Source organism: Lutra lutra, chromosome 9 (assembly GCF_902655055.1).
Source record: "Lutra lutra chromosome 9, mLutLut1.2, whole genome shotgun sequence".
Classification (NCBI taxonomy): Eukaryota; Metazoa; Chordata; class Mammalia; order Carnivora; family Mustelidae; genus Lutra; species Lutra lutra.
The window spans coordinates 83245352-83266318 of NC_062286.1; the positions used below are offsets into that span (position 1 = coordinate 83245352).

At 38.3% G+C, this 20967-nt stretch overlaps 1 protein-coding gene across 50 annotated transcripts in view; it reads left to right on the top strand.

Annotated features, from left to right (window-relative positions):
* The window catches only part of MAP4K4 (mitogen-activated protein kinase kinase kinase kinase 4), a 191167-nt gene extending 171944 nt beyond the window's left edge, over positions 1–19223 (top strand). For 31 of the 50 annotated variants that reach the window (XM_047746628.1, XM_047746639.1, XM_047746629.1 and 28 more), the window contains 7 exons: positions 2313–2456; positions 8644–8778; positions 11176–11276; positions 13349–13498; positions 14061–14220; positions 14974–15113; positions 17568–19223. In XM_047746628.1, coding sequence (XP_047602584.1) covers positions 2313–2456; positions 8644–8778; positions 11176–11276; positions 13349–13498; positions 14061–14220; positions 14974–15113; positions 17568–17651 — 914 coding nt within the window. In that variant the 3' untranslated portion in view covers positions 17652–19223. Of the gene's footprint in view, positions 1–2312; positions 2457–8643; positions 8779–11175; positions 11277–13348; positions 13523–14060; positions 14221–14973; positions 15114–17567 lie in introns of all 50 variants that reach the window. The other 19 variants (XM_047746625.1, XM_047746638.1, XM_047746624.1 and 16 more) reach the window with 1 other exon arrangement.
* Positions 19224–20967: the final 1744 nt, after the last annotated feature.

The window sequence follows — 20967 nt, forward strand, 5'->3', positions numbered from 1 at the left end:
CAAGTGCTCAGGAGCCACATGTGGCCATTGGCTAACATGTCAGACATCAAGGTACAATGTTCTATTGGATAAGGCTGGTCTGAATGGCACATTGTAAAAATCTTAATTATAGGTGATAGAGGGAGCTATATGTGTTCATAAGTCTTTCTCCTTATCTGTCCAAATGATCATATTTTGGGGGTTTTGTTTACTTTCAAGGATCACTCTAGATGGGTAGTGAATACTCAAAATTTTTCTCTTTTCCCGAAAATTCGAGAGGCTTCCCTCAAATTTTCAGAAGCCATTTCATAGTATGCCAGGCACTAACAAGTTCTCACTACCGTCATACTAGCTAGAAAGCAGCTGTGATTTGGTGGAAGTGTGTGTGGGGAGCACAGACAGGGATATTCTCATAAAACTTAGACTGTTTCCGCAAGGGCAGGATGGAAACCTGCATCATATGCCTAATAGATTTTTTTTAACGGGGGTTTTTCAGGTCACATTATTACTGGAAACTGTAGTTGTCTAGAATTTATGAGGACCTCATTACACTTTTTAGGTTTTTTGAGGGCTCCAGGGATAGTATTTTGTTAGCTTAGCACTTACAGTGCTTTGGCATATTGGTAACTGTTGCCCTAGTGAGCCTGGCACTCTGTTAGTTGGTAAAGGTTTTATTTGAGTTTGAATGGTGGTGATAGTAACTGCATATGTAAATCCCAGGTTCCAAAGCTTCCCCAAGATCCCAAAAGTTGCTTCCAGTTCAGAAGAATTGGCTTGGGTAGATACTGTCCTCCAGGTGTTGGTGTTTCACTTGCTTAATACAGAACCATCACAGAGCTAGCTGAGCGGGGGGCTGGGAGGGTGTTTCCTTGTTACCTTCACAGTTGCTCATTGGAAGTGTTCTGGAAGTAGGGTGTGTGTGTGTGTCTGTGTGTGTCTGTGTAATAAAACTTGGATCTTGTGATTAAGGAAATACATGCTACTCTTTCCTATCTTTCCATCTACCTGAAACTATTGATTGAGCAGTTCATAAAAGCACAGATACTTTATTCCTGTCTCAGTGAGTTTGTTAGCCAGTTTAGGGAATCAGTGCAAACATGTATGTGCCTGATTATGTGGAAGTATAAGGTGATCTGTCCTACATGTTACAAATTTGGTTTAGACAGTGAAGGTTATAGACCAAGGAAACAAGGTATTTAGGGAAATAAGGGAGTGATAAAGAGAGAAAAGTAAGTTGGTTCAGGATACAGAGAGATCTGAGTGCCAAATTGAGGCTTTTATACCCTCCTATAGAGAGTGTATAGTTTGGAAAATATGGTAGAACCTAATGAGTATTGTAAGAAGATTAGGATCATTTTGATTGCTGCTATGAGAAAGTAGAGGGACTGTGTTAAAGTCTCTGTCCATCGCTTACAAGGTGGCCAGTGCCTCAAGTAGGTGGGAGCAGAGGAAAGGGAAAGGAAGGAGGTCTCTGGTTCTGGTGGTCAGTTTGGTTGGTTGTGTGGAGCAGGTGGTGGTGCTGTTACAGGAAGGGCATACGTTGAGAAGTTGGTCTCAGTAGAAATTTACAGCAAGTAGGAAAGCAGCTGGGTATGGAATTAGGAGTTGATGGTTCTGAGGTGCTCCTCCAGCAGACAGTGAAAGAGATACCTGCGTTTAAGAAGCAGAGAAGGTGTGTGCAAACCAGGAAGGAGACTCAGAGCAGCTGGAGAGTGGGAAGACCCTGGCAGCTCAGAGAGAAGCCAGAAGTGCTTCCCATGGGGCGGTCACGATATTTTAATAGTCCCAAGAAGTTTAGGGGCAGAGGACTGAGTGCCATTGTTTCTTCTCTGATGATGACCGAGAATGGTCTTTAAGAAAACCCTAAGGTGAGTGATGGATCAGTCATAAACTGGTAAGGATTTGAGGTGGCTGTTTATAGCTCGCGCCAGAAGTTTGCCAGTGAAAATAAAGACAGACAGATACAGGAAGCACAAAGAGGTCATTGTATCTGACAAAGATTTGTTCAACCGTCTCATGTGGCTAATGAGATGTATAATCAGTAACACCAAGGAGATGGTGAGCTCAAAACATTCAGGGGAAACTGGTGAATTATGTAGGAGGTTGAGGGGATGTGGTGTGTGTTTCTCTTGCATCCTTTTTTAGACTGCCACTCTTCTGTGGGGATTTGTTGTCATTTGGTCACTTTAACTGCTGACTATTCCAAACATTTTTTTGTGTGTGTGATTAAGGAAACTACTCTTTCCCAGATAGGTGGTCTTATCCTTTCTATACAACCAGACTGTTTGCTAAGCACAGTATAAAATTCAGATCTTTCTGTGTCCTTGAAACAGGAGTGAATTTGTTAGTGGGTACAGAGAGTGGCCTGATGCTGCTGGACAGAAGTGGCCAAGGAAAGGTATATCCTCTGATTAACCGAAGACGATTTCAGCAGATGGATGTCCTTGAAGGCTTGAATGTCTTGGTGACAATATCTGGTAAGTGTTCATTTAGTAAAGCACTAAACTTCCATTAGCTTTTTTTTTTTTTTTTAAGATTTTATTTATTTATTTAGAGAGAGTGTGAGCTAGAGAGGGCATAAGCAGGGGTGGGGGCAGAGGGAGAAGGAGAAGCAGAAGCATTCTCCCCATTGAGCAGGGAGCCAGATGCAGAGTTTGATCCCAGCACCCTGGGATCCTGACCTGAGCCAAAGGCAGATGCTTAACCAACTGAGCCACCCAGATGCTCCTAGCTTAATTTTTGAAGTAATGGCTAAATGAGGTACAACCACATAGCATGGTTTTACAATAAGGTGATAGAAAAATGTATTCAGATGGGACTGACAAGTATGCAGTGGATCTGTTGCTCCTCTAAAGAGCAGTGTGGAGAAGCACAGGGATGTGCACTGTCTAGTAGACCCCTCCCCTGGGAGCGCTCTTGGCCCCGGTGCTTGTGTGGCTCAATGCGGCTTCTCCAGCATATAGGTCTGTACCCACTTTCACCCACAGGACTTTCCTTCATGCAGAAGGCATTGTGCTCTGCCACGATGGTAAAAAGTACCATATTATGTTTTCTTATATCAGTTAACACTTTTCTTTTTCTTTCTAAAAGAAAGAGTATTTTTTTTCATTTATGTAATACATGTTCATTCTAGAAAATAAAAAACTAATGCAGAGGAGCAAGTAGGAGAAATGAAATGTAAAGTCATCCAGAGATACTCTTCAGTTTCAACTTCTCATTTTTAAGCATATACACACTCAATACAGACTTAAGGGGGGAAAATCTGGATAAAAATGGTTATGCAACATGTCAAACATATAGAAAATAATAATGAGAGAATAACTACATAATAATGACACCCACATACTGATGCGTTACTTCTAACAGGTGTTAAATACTTACTCTTGTACCTGCGTTTAGCATCCCCATCTAGCTGCCATGGTACCCACTATCCTGAAGTGAGGGTGCATCTTTCTCATTCAGGTTTGTCCAGATCATGTGACTTGCTCTTTCCATGTCACTAATCATTTCTCCAGGATACCTTTTTTACCTGGCTATAGAGTGTTTCTTTGCATAGATACTCTAAAATTTATTTACTTCTGTTAGAAGCCCTTTAGTTTATCCCTTTTTTCCCCTCTCATGTTAACATTTTTCACATACATCTTATAGTTTACTTAACCATTGTGTATATATATCCATGTTGCATAAATAATAATTTGTATTATTGCTGGAGTCAAGAGTATGCAGAATTGAAACACTTTAAATAGGTCTTATAATAACCAGCAGCAACTGTGATTTAATACTTGCTAACTCAGCTTCCTCTGTTTGTCTATATGTAACATTTCTCAGAGTTACTTTAGTTTTCAAATGGGCTTTTGGTTCTAAGTGAAGGGCCTTTGTTAAAATGCAGTTATTTCTCCATCCATCTCACACTTCAGTGAGAAAACAACCATTTATAACTTGAGTGCTGATTGGGGGAGTAGGTTTAAAATTAGAGGAAAAATAAATCTGCTGCTAAAAATGATTTAAACTTCATTTTGTGATCCAGTGAACAAGATGATTTATGGGGATCACTGATCAGCTGACACCAGTAATAATTTTTTGGTCTACTTTTCTGTATTCTTTTCTCTTTTGTAATGGTTTCTACAATCATGAAAGTAATACATGTTAATTGTAGGAAGCTTCAAAAATAGAAAAAACTTAGGAAGAATAAAACAAAATACTACCCCCATCTCAAAGACAACTCTTGTTGACTTTTTAAAAAATATTTCTTCCTCATTTTTTTTAAAGGTTTTATTTACATATTAGAGAGAAAGAGGGACAGCATGAGAGAAAGAAAGAGAGCACGAGCGCAAGCAGGAGGAAGGGCAGAGAAAGAGGGGAAAGCAGGCTCCCTGTTGAGTGGACCCTGGGATCATCACCTGAGCCCAGAGAGATACTTAACTGACTGAGCCATTCAGGTGCCCCTCCTCCTTCTCATTTCTATAAATATTTATCACAATATGGGAATGAAACACTATATACATAAAGCTACATGGTTTTTGTTTCATTTAACATTTTGAATATTTTTCCATATTCAAAAAGTTTTCAAAACTTAAAAATATTAAAGTATAAGGCATAATAAAGTATAATTATAAGTATATACAGCACAATGAATTGTCACGCCATCCTAGGATGGTTAAAATCCATTCACCTGCCCTGGTGAAGAAATGCAGCAATCCCAAGTAGCCCAGAAGCTCCCCTGCAGTACCCACTCTGCTGCCTCCCAGTCCTTGCCCACCCTGGTCCCCACAGGGAAGCACTGTCCTTTAAAATTATACCTTAGATTGGTTTTACCTTTTTTGAAGTGAATTGATATAAAATGGTAAAACAGTAAGCATTCTTTTGTGTCTGGCTGTGTTTTTTTATAAGAGCATCTTTAGGTTTACAGAAAAGCTGAACAGGAAATACAGACAATTCCCATATTACCCCCCACTTCCAGTTTTCCCTATTATCTGCATTAGTGTAGTACATTTATTTTTAGCTGATGAACCAGCATTGACAGTATTATTAACCAAAGTCTGTAGTTTATACTGAGGTTCATTCATTGTGTTGTACAGTTTAGTAGGTTCTGACAAACACCTAATTATCTATCATTGCAGACTAATTTCACTGCCCTAAAAATCCCCCGTGCTCCACCTATTCTTCTCTCCCCGAAAGTCCCTGGCAACAACTGATTTTTTTTTTTTTAAACTAACTATATAACCTCCAGAATGTCATATTTGGAATCATATAGTATATAGCCTTTTCAGACTGGCCTCTTTCTTTAGCAATATATATATTTAAAGTTCTTCTGTGTCTTTTCATGACTTGATGGTATATTTCTTTTTATTGCTGAATAATCTGTTGTGTGGATGTGCCACTTTGTTTATCCGGTCACTTATTTAAAGACCTCTTGGTTGCTTCCACATTTTAGCAATTAGGAATAAAGCTGCTATAAATATCTGTGGACAGCTTTTTGCGTAGATGTGAGGTTTCAACTCATGTGTTTAGTTAATACCTAGGAGCATGATTGCTGGAACGTAAGATAAGATAACATTTAGCTTTGTAAGAAATAGCCAGCCTGTCTTCTGAAGCAGCTGTATCATTTTGAGTTCCTACAGGCCACAGATGAAGAGTCCCTTTTGGTCCACAACCACATTAGTGTTTGATGTTAATGGTGTTTTGGATTAGTGTATTAGTGAGTCATTACTGTTTTATTTTTTAATCCCTGATGACGTGATGTAGCATATCTTTTCACCTGTTGGTCATCTTTAGTGAGATATCTGTTAAGGTCATTTGTCTGTTTTATAATTGGGTTATTTATTTTTCTTACTGTTGAATTTTAAGAGTTCTTTTTATATTTTGGATGCAAGTCCTTTAGTTTCGCAAGTATTTTTTCCCCCAGTTTGTGGCTTGTCTGTCTATTCTCTTAACAGTGTCTTCTGCAGAACAGAAGTTTTTAATTTTAATGAGGTCTAACTTACCAGATTTTTTCTTTCATGGATCATGCTTTTGGTGTTGTATCTAAAAAGTCATTGCCAAATCCAAGGAGACTGTCCCTAGATTTTCTTCTATATTATCCTCTAGAAGATTTATGGTTTTGTATTTCATATTTAGGTCTATGATCCATTTTGAGTTGATCTTTGTGAAAGGTTCAAAGTCTACAAATTCATTATTTTTGTATGTGGATGTTCAGTTGGTCTAGCAATGATTGTTGAAAAGACCAACCTTTTTCCATTGAATTGCCTTGTTCCTTTGTCAAAGATTAGCCCATTATATTTGTATGGGTCTATCTCTGGGCTCTCTGTTTTGTTCCATTGATCTGTTTTTCTTTTTGCTAATACCTATTGTCTTGATTATTGTAACTTTATAGTAAATCTTGAGGTCACATAGTGTCAGTCTTCCAAAGTTGCTCTTTTTCAATATTGTATTGACTGCTCTGGTCCTAGCCTTTCCATATAAACTTTGGAGTCAGTTTATCAATATGTATTAAATAACTTGATAGGATTTTGATTGGGATTACACTGATTCCTTAGATGAGTACAACTGATACTGTAGCAATGTTGTGTTTTATCCGTGACCACTGAATGTATCTCCAGCTATTTAGATCTCTCTTAATTTCTTTCTTCAGAATTTTGTTAGTTTTACTCATGAGATCTTATGTAGGGCTATTTTGTTAGATTTATAATTAAGTATATCCTTTTTTGTCTTCAGTGCTTTTTTTTTTTTAAGGATTTATTTATTTTTTTAGAGAGAGAGTAGGGAGGAGTAGGGGAAGAGGGAGGGAATTTCAGGCAAACTCTCTGTCCAGCATGGAGCCTGACACAGGTTGACACAGCCTGACAACCCTGAAATCATGACCTGAGCCAAAATCAAGAGTAAGCTGCTCAGGCGACTGAGCCACTCAGGCCACCCCTGTTTTTAGTGCTTCTGCATAGATGGTGCTGTGTTTCCAATTTCAAGTTTCCAATTGCTTATTGCAAGTATATAGGAAAGCACTTGACTTAATATATGAACCTTGTAACTTGCAACCATACTATAATCATTTTATTAGTTACAGGATTTTTTTTTTTAAACCAGTTCTTTGGTATTTTCTACTTAAGCCTGTATTTTTTCCTTCCCATTTTGTATACCTTTTATTTCCTTTGTCCTATCGCATTAACTAAGACATCTGATGTTTAGGAGTGGTAAGTGGAGGCACCCTTCCCTCATTCCTAAAGAGGAAAGTACCTAGTCTCTCACCTTTAGGTATGGTATTCATCATAAGTTTTTTTGTACTGTTCTTTAGCAAATTGAAGCAGTTATCCCTTTATTTCTGTTTGCTGTGAGTTTTTGATCATGAAGTGGATGTTGGGTTTTGTCAGCTGTTTTTCTACATCTATTGATATGATCATATGATTTTTTCTTCTTAAGCTTGTTAGTATGTTTAGTTTCTTCTATTTAGCATCATTTTGTTGTTGCTCATAGAGCTATTTTGTTCCATTTCATTTCTGTGTATGACTGTACCACAATTTATTCATTCTACTCTTGATACATGTTTGTGTTTACTGTTCACAGCTCTTAGGAATAATGTTGCTATGAACATTCTCATTTGGGGGCTCATACACACACATTTTTTATTGGAGAAATTACTGGATCATAAGTAGGGTATGCATATATCCTACTTTACTAGATAATGTCAGACTTTTCAGAATGGTTCTAACCGTTTACAATACTAGTTTCTGAATTTCTAGTTACTCCACACCCACCCTACTTTCAGTACTGTTGTTGGTTTTTTAGTACTGCTGTTCTTTTTAATTCTAGACACCCTGATAGGTGTGTGAAATTATATATCATTATGATTTTAATATGCATTCACTAATTGACTATTGAGAGCAAGTACCTTTTTCACATACTATGAGATAACCTCTTTTGCCTGTTGTGGTCAGTTGCCCACTTTTTCTATTGGGTTTTCTCTCTTCTAAATGATTTATAGGTTGTGAGTCCTCTGTCAGTTATGTAAGTTGCACACATCTCCAGGTTATGGTTTGCTTTTTGCTGGATCTGAGTCCCTGCCTAGGGTGATTTATTTAATCTTTCTATGCTGTCTAGTGGGACATAATAGCTACTCCAAAGAGTTTTGAGAATCAAAGGATGTTATGCATGTGAAAACACCTTATAAGTTCTATTGGTTGTATTGTGTGCAGGTGTTAACTTTATGGTTTATAGATACTGACTGTTTACATAAGTGTGAGTTCTGTATTCTTTTAAATTCTTTTCTTTTGGGGTGCCTGGGTGGCTTAGTTGCTTAAGCATCTGATTGTTGATTTCAGCTAAAGTCATGATCTCAGGGTCGTGAGCTCGAGCCCTGCATTAGGCTCCACAGCAGGTGTGGAACATGCTTAGGGTTCTCTCTCCCTCTCTGCCCTCCATGTTGTCCTTTCAGTGTGTCTCTGTCTCTTTCAAATAAATAAAATCTTTCCTTCTAACTCAGGCCTATGGTTGATAATAATTCTGTAGGTTAGTCTATCTGAATAGCTTAAATTGAGGTTCTAGTAAAACACATAGAGGTGGTTTCCTTAGAAGGACATTTATTGTTCATTGACATTTCTTTGCCTACTATTGTTATTAATGATGATATCTACTTTGAATATGCATGTAAAATATTTATATTTGTTTTACTAGGCAAAAAGGATAAGTTACGTGTCTACTATTTGTCCTGGTTAAGAAACAAAATACTTCACAATGATCCAGAAGTTGAAAAGAAACAGGGTTGGACAACTGTGGGAGATTTGGAAGGATGTGTACACTATAAAGTTGGTAAGTTCCCAGAGAGTCAGGGGGGTTTTGTTTTGCAGGGTTTAGTTAGTGTTGTTTCTGATCCCCCAGCTCATTTCTGCAATTATGTTTTCTAAGGCATCTTCTAAACCTGAAGTGTCATCTAGACTTATAGTGTACCTTTTAGCATAACACCGTTCATTCCTGCCGCTCACTCTTTCCTCACAGTTCATCTTGTAAGTGAGGCTTTTCACCCGTCTTCTTTGATAGTCCACATTTTTCTCCACATGCTGTGGCCACAAGAACCTCTCTCAGGAAACCTTGCCAAAGGAAAGCCAGCCAATTTGGATTCTTGCTTTGTGCTCCAGGCCTATTCTCCCATTTAGAGGACTTCGAGTCCTTGGCAGTCACTGATAGAAAGTTTGAGAGTTTGACCAAAGAGCTATGGCTTGTCGTTTTGAATGAAGTGCACTGTGCAGAGCTACTGGGCTCTTAAATACTAAATGAATTAGGCTGGCCAGCCAGTGTTTCATAGCAACTGTCTTGTTTTTGTTTTTTTGTTGTTGTTGTTGGCTTGCATGCTGTGATTCTTACAAAATAAGAGCTCACAGGAATAAACTAAAACAAATTTTATATGTGAAAAAATAAAAATACTGGTACTAATGTTGGAAATAAAGGGGAAATAATGGAGCTTAGCCAAATTAAACTTTTATGGGAGAGATGATACATTATAATAGAATTTGAAATCGGAATTTGAGAAAAACAAGACATGGTCTCTATATACCTATGAATGACCAACCTAAGGGTCTGTTATATCCTGATTTCTGCTGATATGTTTTATTTTTTTTCTGTTTATAAAGTATATGCTATAGTCAGTTACTCTGCTTCCAAGAGTTTTACAGTCCTTGACATTTTCTTCTTATTTGTGTACTCTGTCTACAACTCTCATATCATTGATTAATAATGATTATAGGAGCCACCCCAATATTGGAATAATTCTGTGTTACTAGAAAGGTAGTACTATTTCCTTGATTAAATCTTGGGATTAGGATTTTTTCTGTTGTGTTTATGTGAAAGAATTTTTGAGGTGTAATGAGAATCATCTAAGTCTAAATTTAATGAAACAGATCAAAACAGGTGAAATGTACATGAATAGATTATCCTCCAAGGGGAGCTAGAGGCAAATGTTTTAGACAGTGCTGGGCTTTTCATTGAAACAAAACAGCAGTCCTCAGACCTGTCATTCTTACAAAATGAATCAGAACATTTTCTGAGAAAAGAGTGTGTAATACATTATCTTTGTACTTTCAGGAAATTATATTCCATTTATCAAGACCTGTGCTGTACAGTATAGTTTACCATCAAGAAGAGGGGCTATTTAAATTAAATTAGTTAACGTAAAATAAACTTTAAAATGTAGTTCCTTAGTGGTGCTAGTACATTCCAGGTGGCTATCATATTAACAATACACACATATAAAACCTTTTGATCAAAAAGAAAAAAAAAACCTTTTGATCATTGCGGAAAATTTTATTGAACCGCACTGGTTTGGACAACCTCTTTTAATCATTTGTGTCTTGATATTAATGTCAGTGATTTATTTGAATAGTGATAATGTATGGAATTTAACAAGGAGTATTACGAAGTTAACAAGTTAAAGTACAAAGGAATCTGTAGTAGTGTGACTTTGGGTAGCTTATAAAGAAACAGAGCTACATGTGTAGTCACAGGCCCTGAGAGCATCTGGGTTTTCTTTGTTTGTTTACAGTGCTGTGACCACACTTATTTTTTATTTATTTTTTTAATTTAAAAGTTGTTGGTTGATGTATAGTGCACTATTGGTTTCTGGAGTAGAAGTCAGTGGTCCATCACTGATATACAACCCAGAGAGTGTCTGTTTTCAAGCAGAGTTACTGGGCTGCAGGAGAACCACAACAGCTATGTGAAGAAGGCATTTTCAACTAATTTCCTTTACTACTGCTCCTTTTTTACAGAACTTTTTAAGGCAGAATTCAAGTAGTCACTACCTCTGTCAATCAGGAAGTGGTTCAAAGTGATACTTTACTGATAAACCACACTCTTACCCTTTTGAAGTAATACTGAGCCCTTAAGACTTCAGAGTGGTATGGCTGACATTGTTCTTGATTGTTAAATACGTGCAATCTAAGAAGATTAGGAACATTAATGAAAGTACTCACTGATAGTAACCAGAGTATTGGAGTTGAGTCCCATACATCCCATACATTCAGGAACAGCCTGAATCATACATAAAGTATTGGAAAAGGAAACTCTGAGATTTCATCTCTCAGTATTTTTCTCCTGTTGGCCTTAATGACTCAATAGAAGGCATATTTGTAAAGTTTGCAGAAGACAACAGGATTTGGATTTCCATGTTGATTCTGACTTGTGTTTCTCTTGTTTTATTTTTGTTGTTTTCAGTAAAATATGAAAGAATCAAATTTCTGGTAATTGCTTTGAAGAGTTCTGTGGAGGTCTATGCGTGGGCACCCAAGCCATATCACAAATTTATGGCCTTTAAGGTAATAGCATCATGTGTATTTACAAGTAGCATCAGCCGTGCATGTGTAACCAAGAACCAGGGCATAAAACTCAAGTTTAAAAACTCTAAGCAGTTAAAACTGATCATTTAAAAAAACTACGTAATGACATAGTGTATAACTATATCGTAAGAGAGGCCATTTCCAATGTAATAAGCTTCACTGTCAGCTTTCTGAGTCCTTAGAATATGAGAAGGAGAAAGCTAAATATGTGGTAGGCACTTTGATTGAAATGTCAATATTGTCACAGAGGAAAGGACAAAATAACACCTTCTCTATGTAAAAAGTAGACTTTGACTTGCTACCTGAGGTCATGCATATGTGTAAAGATTTAGATATGGTTTTTTTCTTTAAAGATTTTGTTTATTTGACAGAGATCACAAGTAGGCAGAGAGGCAGGCAGAGAGAGAGGAGGAAGCAGACTCCCCGCCGAGCAGAGAGCCCGACTTGGGACCCTGGGATTATGACCTGAGCGGAAGGCAGGGGCTTTAACCCACTGAGCCACCCAGGCGCCCCTAGATATGTTTTTGATTACAAAAAAGTACCCAACAGTAGGCAGCTTGAAGGTATATCTCTTCAATAGAGTACTAAAAATTACAGAAATTCTTCATAACATAAGGAATATGTACTATGCATTAAATAGAAAAAGTAAGTTTTAGGGGCACCAGAGTGGCTCAGTGGGTTAAGCCTGTGCCTTCACCTCAGGTCATGATCTCAGGGTCCTAGGATCGAGCCCCGCATCGGGCTCTCTGCTCAGCAGGGAGCCTGCTTCCCCCTCTCTCTCTGTCTGCCTCTCTGCCTGCCTCTCGGCCTACTTGTGATCTCTCTCTCTGTCAAATATATTTAAAAAAAATTTTTTTAATTCTTTAAATAGAAAAAGTAAGTTTTAAAATGTGAATACTCATTTTTGTTTAAGGGGAAAATCTTAGCAGTTTTCTCTGTGGGTATTTTTAGTATTTCTTTTTTTTATAATTCTGGAGTTTATATTAGATACAAACTTATGAAATTCTTAGTTAAAATTAGTTAAAATGATACTACTATGACATTAGATATTATAAATAACTTGTATAGTAATACATATTAAATATTATAAATAACTTAATAACCTCATTTCTAATATTAGGCAGAAAACCTTAAGCATCCTGAAGCTGTATTAGTGCATATCAAGAAGTTAAGAATTTTTCATACAAAATGATTCTATTCACTTATTTTTTTTTTATAGTTTTTGGTACATTTTATTAAGGGTGCACTTCAAGTATTTGGAAAATTGACATATTTAGATTGTTTATTGCTTGATTCCCCAATAAAGCAGGATAAATGGAGTTACCATATTTGCTTTAAAAATAAATCATATTACTGACTAAAATCATATTACATAAGATCATATTACATATTACTGACTAAAAGTAATTGGTAGGAAAATTGTAGTTCTCTTCTGCGATCTGGTCTTAATATCCTTTATGTACCAAGTGTACTCTCTGAGTTGCTTTTATAAGTATATTGCTTAAGTCTGTCTTGTAAGCTGTAGGTATTGATTCTAATGATGAACTGGGGTCACCCAGTCTGTTATAGGTCATGCAGGCTCTTCCGGTACAGCATTTCATTACTATATCACTCTAGTCAAGAAATGAAAGTAGAAGTCTGTATGGTGACTATGATGACCTTACTAAAAATTCTAAATATGTGACTCCTACAACTCCTCCTCTTTCTCCATTGCCTGCATTTGAATAGTTGAATAGTATACTACAGAAGGTCCTGATTATTTCCCTTTAGATATATTTGTCAGCAAGGCAAACAACAGAGTGGAATTCTTGGGCCAACTAGGGGGAATTTGCAGCATCACTTCTGGAAGAATTGTCTTCCAGATGCTGATTGATAGACAAAAAAAAAATAATAAATTTAAAAAGACTTACTTTGCAGAATATTTTTGTTTATAGTTTTTGCCAGAGTGGCTCAGTAATTGAGTAACTGAGTACCTAGGGTTTGGCTTCTCTAATTTGATCCAGTAAGTTCTACTCTGTCTTACTACTTCTCTCTTGGTAACTACTTTGTAGTCATTTGGAGAATTGGTACATAAGCCATTGCTGGTGGATCTCACTGTTGAGGAAGGCCAGAGGTTGAAAGTGATCTATGGATCCTGTGCTGGATTCCATGCTGTAGATGTGGATTCAGGATCCGTCTATGACATTTATCTACCAACACACGTAAGAAAGAACCCACACTCTATGGTTGGTTGACTGGCTTCATTTTGTTTTGACTTTTTCTTTACTCTGCTTAATGAACTAACACAAGCAGGGATTCCTTGCTTCCCCTTGGTATGGGGGTGAGTATTTAAACAATATGCCATTTTCAATAGCTAGCCGCATGCTCTGAGACAAGTGGAAATCCATTCTCCTGGCTCTGTGAGGCCCTCCTGAAAAACTGTTAGCCCTGGCTTTGACTAACATGGGATGGATTTGGGGCAGTTGCTGGCAGGCCAGAACATCCCTGGGTTGGGAATGGTTTAGGGAACAAAATTTCTTAATGGAGTCCACAGTCCAGATGTGTTTCAGGGGCTTCAGAAATGTGAACTCGTAGAGTATATGACCTGTAAAAGGTAGTCTTTGAGATATATGCTACATGGGTTTTCCAAAATTTTATTCAATTGCTATATTTATTCACCAAGAATATAAACCAGTGCATTCACCAGGACAGTCTTTTGAGCACTTTTTTGGGGACAGAAATAACCACAAATCTACTTCTCTATACTTTGTTCCTCTTCTGTAGATCCAGTGTAGCATCAAACCCCATGCGATAATCATCCTCCCCAACACGGATGGCATGGAGCTTCTGGTGTGCTATGAAGATGAAGGGGTTTATGTGAATACCTATGGAAGAATCACCAAGGATGTGGTCTTGCAGTGGGGAGAGATGCCAACATCTGTAGGTAGGTATCACTCGGGAAAAGGTAGCATTCGTGACAGTGGAAGCCTCTAAAATTGCATATATTTATCACAAGTTTTACCTATTGTTTAGAGTTTCTGGTCATTTGGCAGAATGGTTAGCAATAGATGGAGAGTAAAATTGTAGACCGTGGGACTGGTTATCATCTATTTTAAAACAAAATCCAAGTAATTATTGAGCACTTTTTAAAACTCGTGTCATTTAATCCTTAAGACATCCAGGGAATAGAACAGATGTTATTGACTGATTTGTGGAAAGTAAGGTGAGACAGAAAAAGGGTAAGGGACTTGTTCTTTCAATTGGCAGAGCCACAGCTTGAAACACAGTCTCTTGATCTTCCAGTGTGCATTTAAGGAAAAAGGGACAGAAAGGATGGTATCTGAAATTTTCAGTTTATATGCCCAGCCTCTTCTGGTTCCATTGCAGTTAGTCACTGTCTCTCTTCATCACTTCTTTCCTGCCTGCCTTATGACTGATTTCATAAAAATATGAGCACAGAACTCTGTGCCCAGTGAATCCCTGCTTATGATAAGCATGAACCTCCTCAGGAATTCAAATTACCACTTTGCAGGATAAATTTTAAAAGGTTACAAAGGCAGAGTTCCTTAAAAACAAAAGTCATTAAATGCTAGACATTCAGGTGTGTGTATGTATTATGTGAGCTGCATCTTTTCATGGCTGTTTCCTTATCTTTAACAATTAAAATATGTTTGTGTCCCTCCCCCCCCCAAAAAAGCATATATTCGATCCAATCAGACGATGGGCTGGGGAGAAAAGGCCATAGAGATCCGATCTGTGGAAACTGGTCACTTGGATGGTGTGTTTATGCACAAAAGGGCTCAAAGACTAAAATTCCTATGTGAACGCAACGACAAGGTAATGGTTTCTTTACAACTTCTTTTTAGCTGCTACTAGCTTTAATAATCATTTATTTTCCATGGAGTTTGTTGAAGCCTTTTCCTGGGGTTTTTGATAGATTTTGAAATAAATTCATCAAGCAACATTTTAGTAGTGACTTTTTAGACCTCTTTATGGGGGATGGGGTATATTTTATTTTGTGTTTGCTTATAAGGGGACAAGAGATCCTTACCTTCATGGGAGTCATTATGTGTTGGTTTGATTTTGGTGGTTGTTTTTAACCCCATTAGGTGATCTGTGTGAGCTGTGTTTGGGTTTAGGGACAGGGAAGGTTAAAGCTGCTAATTTAAATGAAAGGGATTCTTCTGTGATTGGAAGGAACCCCCCTTGGAAATTTGGGTAGGTAAAAGTTTCCTCTCCCCTGATATGCATCAGAAAGATACCACTTGTCACAAGTCAGAAATACCTGAGCAAATCTTTTTTTATTATTATTAACATATATTATTTGCCCCCAGGGGTATAGGTCTGTGAATCATCAGACTTACGCATTTCACAGCACTCACCGTAGCACATACCCTCCCCAGTGTCCATAATGCAGCCACCATATCCCTCCCCTCCCCAACTCCCTGCAACCCTCAGTTTGTTTCCTGAGATTGAGTCTCCTATGGTTTGTCTCCTTCCTGATCCCATCTTGTTTCATTTTTTCCCTCCCTATACCCCACGGCCCCCTGCCCTGCCTCTCAAATTCCTCATATTAGAGAGATCATGTGATAATTGCCTTTCTTTGATTGACTTATTTTACTTAGCATAATATCCTCTAGTTCCATTCATGTTGTTGCAAATGGCAAGATTTTATTTCTTTTGATGGCTGCATAGTATTCCATTGTGTGTGTGTGTGTGTGTGTGTGTGTGTGTGTGTGTGCGCGCGCGCGCGCACCACATCTTCTTTATCCATTCATCTGTTGATGGACATTTAGATTCTTTCCATAGTTTGGCTGTTGTGGACATTGCTGCTATAAACATTTGACAGAGCAAATCTTTATGCAGAAGCATGAGCACCTCCTACAGCTGAGATCCCAAGGCTTTTTAAAGCCCCACATAAAACCTTTGTTTTTCAAAACTGGCCACATCCTTGTCTTTCCAGGGGCTACTTTGTCCCTGGAAGACCCTCCCTAAGTCAGCCTTGGAATGAAGCAGCTGGATGGCTTAGGGTGTTGTCCCATCCCACCTGCTTTGAGGAGGACATCCTGGTGGGCCTTGCTTTTACCAAGCCCAACTTTCTTTCTCATCTGTCCACCTGGATGGAAATCCTTGACCACCTGAGGCAACCTATTGCAACCTTAGGAATTTGCCTCTTAAGAAGTTTCCACCTGTTACTTCACATTAAAATATATTATATGGCCTAGCCCCTGGCCCACTGATTGACTGCTCAGATTAAATTTAAAAACTCAGCTTGACAAAAGAGCTGTAGCTCTGTCCTTGGCAGCTGGTCCTCGTACCTAAATACGTGCTCACTAAATAAGCTGCATCACCCCAGCGCACTTTCCTGCAATCCTATAGCTCATTTACTAATGGAGTTCACATTTTTTTCTAATAGCATCTCCCAAATTGTTTACCTTGAAACCCCATACAATCTCTGACTCATTCCAGGATTTTGCCAGCTTTTTGGTTTATATTTTTCTGAGCATATGTAATATAGCCATATCTATAATATTCTTCAAACTTTGGGCATTTAGATATTTTTATTATTTATAATGTTACATCCCTCAAAGTTCATTAATAAAGAGACCCAAAAGCGGGCGCCTGGATGGCTTAGTTGGTTAAGCGACTGCCTTCTGCTCAGGTCATGATCCTGGAGTCCCGGGATCAAGTCCTGCATCAGGCTCCCAGCTCAGCAGGGAGTCTGCTTCTCCCTCTGACCCTCTCCCCTTTCATGCTCTCTCTCTCACTCTCTCTCAAGTAAATAAATAAAGTCTTAAAAAACAAAAATAAATAAAAGGCCCAAAAGTAAATTGTCATAATTTGACTATAGAGTCCTGTGAAATAACTTAATACATTTTAGGTTAGTTTTTTAAAAGAGAAAAAGCAGGTTGTTGAGGAGTCCTCTCCATTGCTCATTGTGTTTTCCAGACACATTTATCTCTTAGATGTTATTAGCAGTGGAGATAAAAAGAAATTGCTCAATTTCAGAAAAAAACAATTTTTTTTCTTTTGAACTCTCACAATATGGGAGTGTGAGCCTTCTTAGTTGTAATCAAAATTGCCTCCAGAGATGATGACTACTTATATATGATAAATTGATATCATCTCAGATTTTCTTTTGGAAAGGGCCTTTAGGCTTTTAAGCTTCCTGCATTTAGAAGTGTTGAGGTGTCAGTGGCTCTAGCTTATCTGCCTGGGAACCATCGGAAGCATTGCTAGGTTGTGTTTTCATGGTAAATCTCTCACTCTCTTTTTCTCTTGCTTTTGCAGGTCTTCTTTGCCTCTGTTCGGTCTGGGGGCAGCAGTCAGGTTTATTTCATGACGTTAGGCAGGACTTCTCTTCTGAGCTGGTAGATGCAGTGCGATGAGGCTTGCTGGCCCCCAGAGTCTTCAAGATCCTGAGAACTTGGAATTCCTTGCAACTGGAGCTCAGAGCTGCACCGGTTTGGTCCAGGACAGCTGTGTTTGCAGACACCACGTGTGGGGTTTTTGTTTTGTTTTGTTTTCGTTTTTGTTTCCTTTCTGCACCTCTTACCAGTTTATTCCCCTTCTCTTCTTTTCCCTACTCAAAAATAAATCAAGGCTGCAATGCAGCTGGTGCTGTTCACATTCTACCATCAGGTGCTATAAGTGTTTGGGATCGAGCATCAGACCAGAAAGCAAACGCCTTTCCTTCAGCTCCAGAATTCCTTGTTTCTGAGTGACTCTGTCTTATGGGTGTCAAAGGTGGAGACTATGAACATGCCATTGGTTTTGTTGGAAATGGGCACATGGAGGTGTAATATGGTGGTCTAACGAGCAGTTTGCTGAAGCAGAGAGCAGATTTAATATAGTAACATTAACAGTGTATTTAATTGACATTTCTTTTTTGTAATGTGACAATATGTGGTCAAAGAAGAAGGTGCAGGTTTAAGAAGTTAATATTTATAAAATGTGAAAGACACGTTACTAGGATAACTTGTGGGTGGGGCTTGGGAGGCAGGGTGGGGTGGGTTAAGGGGGTCCCATTTTGTTTATTTGGATTTTTTTTTTTTTTTTTTTTGGCTTGGCCAAAAACTGTCATTTTTCTGTGTACCAGTTTTTGCCTAAATCATGTGCAGATGGTTCTTAAAAAAAAAAAAAAAAAAAAAAGGAAAAAGAAAATGTGTGCATTTGTATAATGGCCAGAACTTTGTTGTGTGACAGTATTAGCACTGCCTCAGTTAAAGGTTTAATTTTTGTTTAAACCTAGAAGTGCAACAACAATTTTACCACAGTCTGCACTTGCAGAGGAAAAGAAATTTTTCAACCACATGTTTATTTTTTTGCCTACCTCATTGTTTGTAATGCATTAAGAGGTGGTTTAGGTTCTGTTTCTTGGAGGAAAACATTAATGTTTAATTTAATCTTAATACCAAAACTATCAGATTGAAGTTTGACAGTTAATTTGTCACAGGTCTCAGTAGGCACAAGAGAAATTGTCCCTGAAGATGGGAAATAGCCATATGGCTTCATCATGCTCACAGATACAGTCTGTTTTCTAAGTTCAGAGGGCAGAATGCTTCGTTTTCACCAGATGCACCATTAGTGGTTGATGGGCAACTATGGCCTACAACGTAAGAGGCCTCAGTGCTCTCTGTTCGGGGTTTGGTAGCAGACGGGTGGTCATACTAGAATAGTCACACAAACTGTTCAGTGTTGCAGGAACCTTTTCTTGGGGTGGGGGAGGGGTGGTGTTTCCCTTTTCTAAAAATGCAATGCACTAAAACTATTTTAAGAATGTAGTTAATACTGCTTATTCATAAGATGGCATCTTCTTGTGTTTTAGGTGTAATATCAAAGCCCTGGCTTTTCTCCTCTCACTTGCTCTCTTGTTCTCTGTTTTTTAAACCAGTTTTACTTTATGAATATGTTCATGACATTTGTAATAAATGTCTTGGGTAATAATTTGTTATATGGCTTCATGGTCACTCAATTCCTCTGAGACTATTAATATCTTGGTAAAGGAGCAATGCTCTGTGTCCTGGCTCTGCCAGCTTACTTTCCTCTTGTGGAGTTTGAGTGGGAATATTGTGTGATGGTGGCTTTAAACTTTGTTTACCAAACAGAACTTGGTGTTTCCTAGGCTTAATCCTCCTTTGTGGGTAAGTTTCATTTACAGCATGAAAAAGGAGGATTTTCCTCGCAAAAAGATAACAGTCATTTTTACCTGTCAAGGCTTTGCCCAGCATTCTTACTCTATTTGGTGTCCACTTTGACCCCTATCATTCTCTTCCTCTTGGTTCAGCATCTTTGCCAAAGGCTGTCCTGGAATTACAAAAACCTAGCAAGAAATAGATATACTCACAGGTACAAAAATTACACAGATGTACCTACTACCCACAAAGACAAGATAAGCTGAAAAAGCTTTGCCATCTTCTGAAAAGGACAAAGCATTGGAAAAGGTTTTTTCCATCTCTAAGACTTTGGAGTGATGCTAATGTCCAAAGCAGGAAGGACTGGTTCTTTTCTACTAATCTGTAGTTAACATAGAGAAGATTGAAGAGTTAATCTCCCCTATGGAACGGACTTTTTTGAGATGGGCCAGATGCCATCACAATAGGACTTCAGTCAAAATCAGATTACTACTGGTGATTTCCTGTGTGTTTTGGCTTTTTGAGTAAGAGTGAAATGTGCCACAGTGAATATGTGTGCATGCCAAGAGGAGAAAGAACTGGATGGTGGTGTTGATTATAGCCTCTCGCGTGACTTCACAGAGAGGTAAAGTTGAGCAGGTGTGGGGTTGGGGACAAAACTAAACTTCTGATACCAATAAGGAAGAAAGAGAAAAGACTTGAGGCATCCGAGTCTCAGCTATCACATATACACAGAACTGAAGCTCAGTATCTGTAAGGCAAGGGGGGGTTCACAGGTAATACAAATAGTTTTTCATTGGAATTACTGAGTAGTTAGAACTTGACAAAAACTGGATTTCCTTTCCAAGGTGATGAGGGTCGGAGCTCAAGCTAGAGGGCCTGTCCTGCTCACGCAGCAGCAGGCAGCCACCCGGTGGCACTCTTGTGGTATTTGCATGGAATACGATCACATCCATCTCTGGGCTTACGTCACTTGAAGTCAGACAGCCATTTGTGATGGGGGCAGGCAGGGATGGGGCAAGGCAGGTGCCTCGTGTGTGTGCTTTCCTGGCCTCAGCACCTCATAAACCAGATTGTGTTGCTGCAGCTTCATGGAGGTGCCCAGTTAGGTTTCTCCATAAAAGATAATGAGCAGGTGAAATGTTATTCTTCTAGAGAAGGGATGGTTGGTTGTTTTTTTTCCTTTAACAGGGTAGTGACTTCACAAAAGTGCCAAAATGGCAAAAACTACAAGAGAAAACAGTATTATGATACTATTACGATTTATATTTAGCACTGCTCTTCAAAACAAAATACAGGTATGTCTGTAGGTGTAGTCATAGCTTCAGTAAGTAATACCTTTCTGTATTTAAATCAGAGTAACTGTATTGAGTGCAGTGTTTTTTTCCTCCTGCACATGTTATGTTGAAAATGTTTACAAAAATGGTTTTGTTACACTAATGTGCATCATATATTTATGATTTATTTTTAAAAGTGATTTTTTATTTTATTTAGGTTTTTGTCTTAGTTATAGTCCAGTTATAGTGATTCTTAATCCCTAACTTTGCCAATTATAA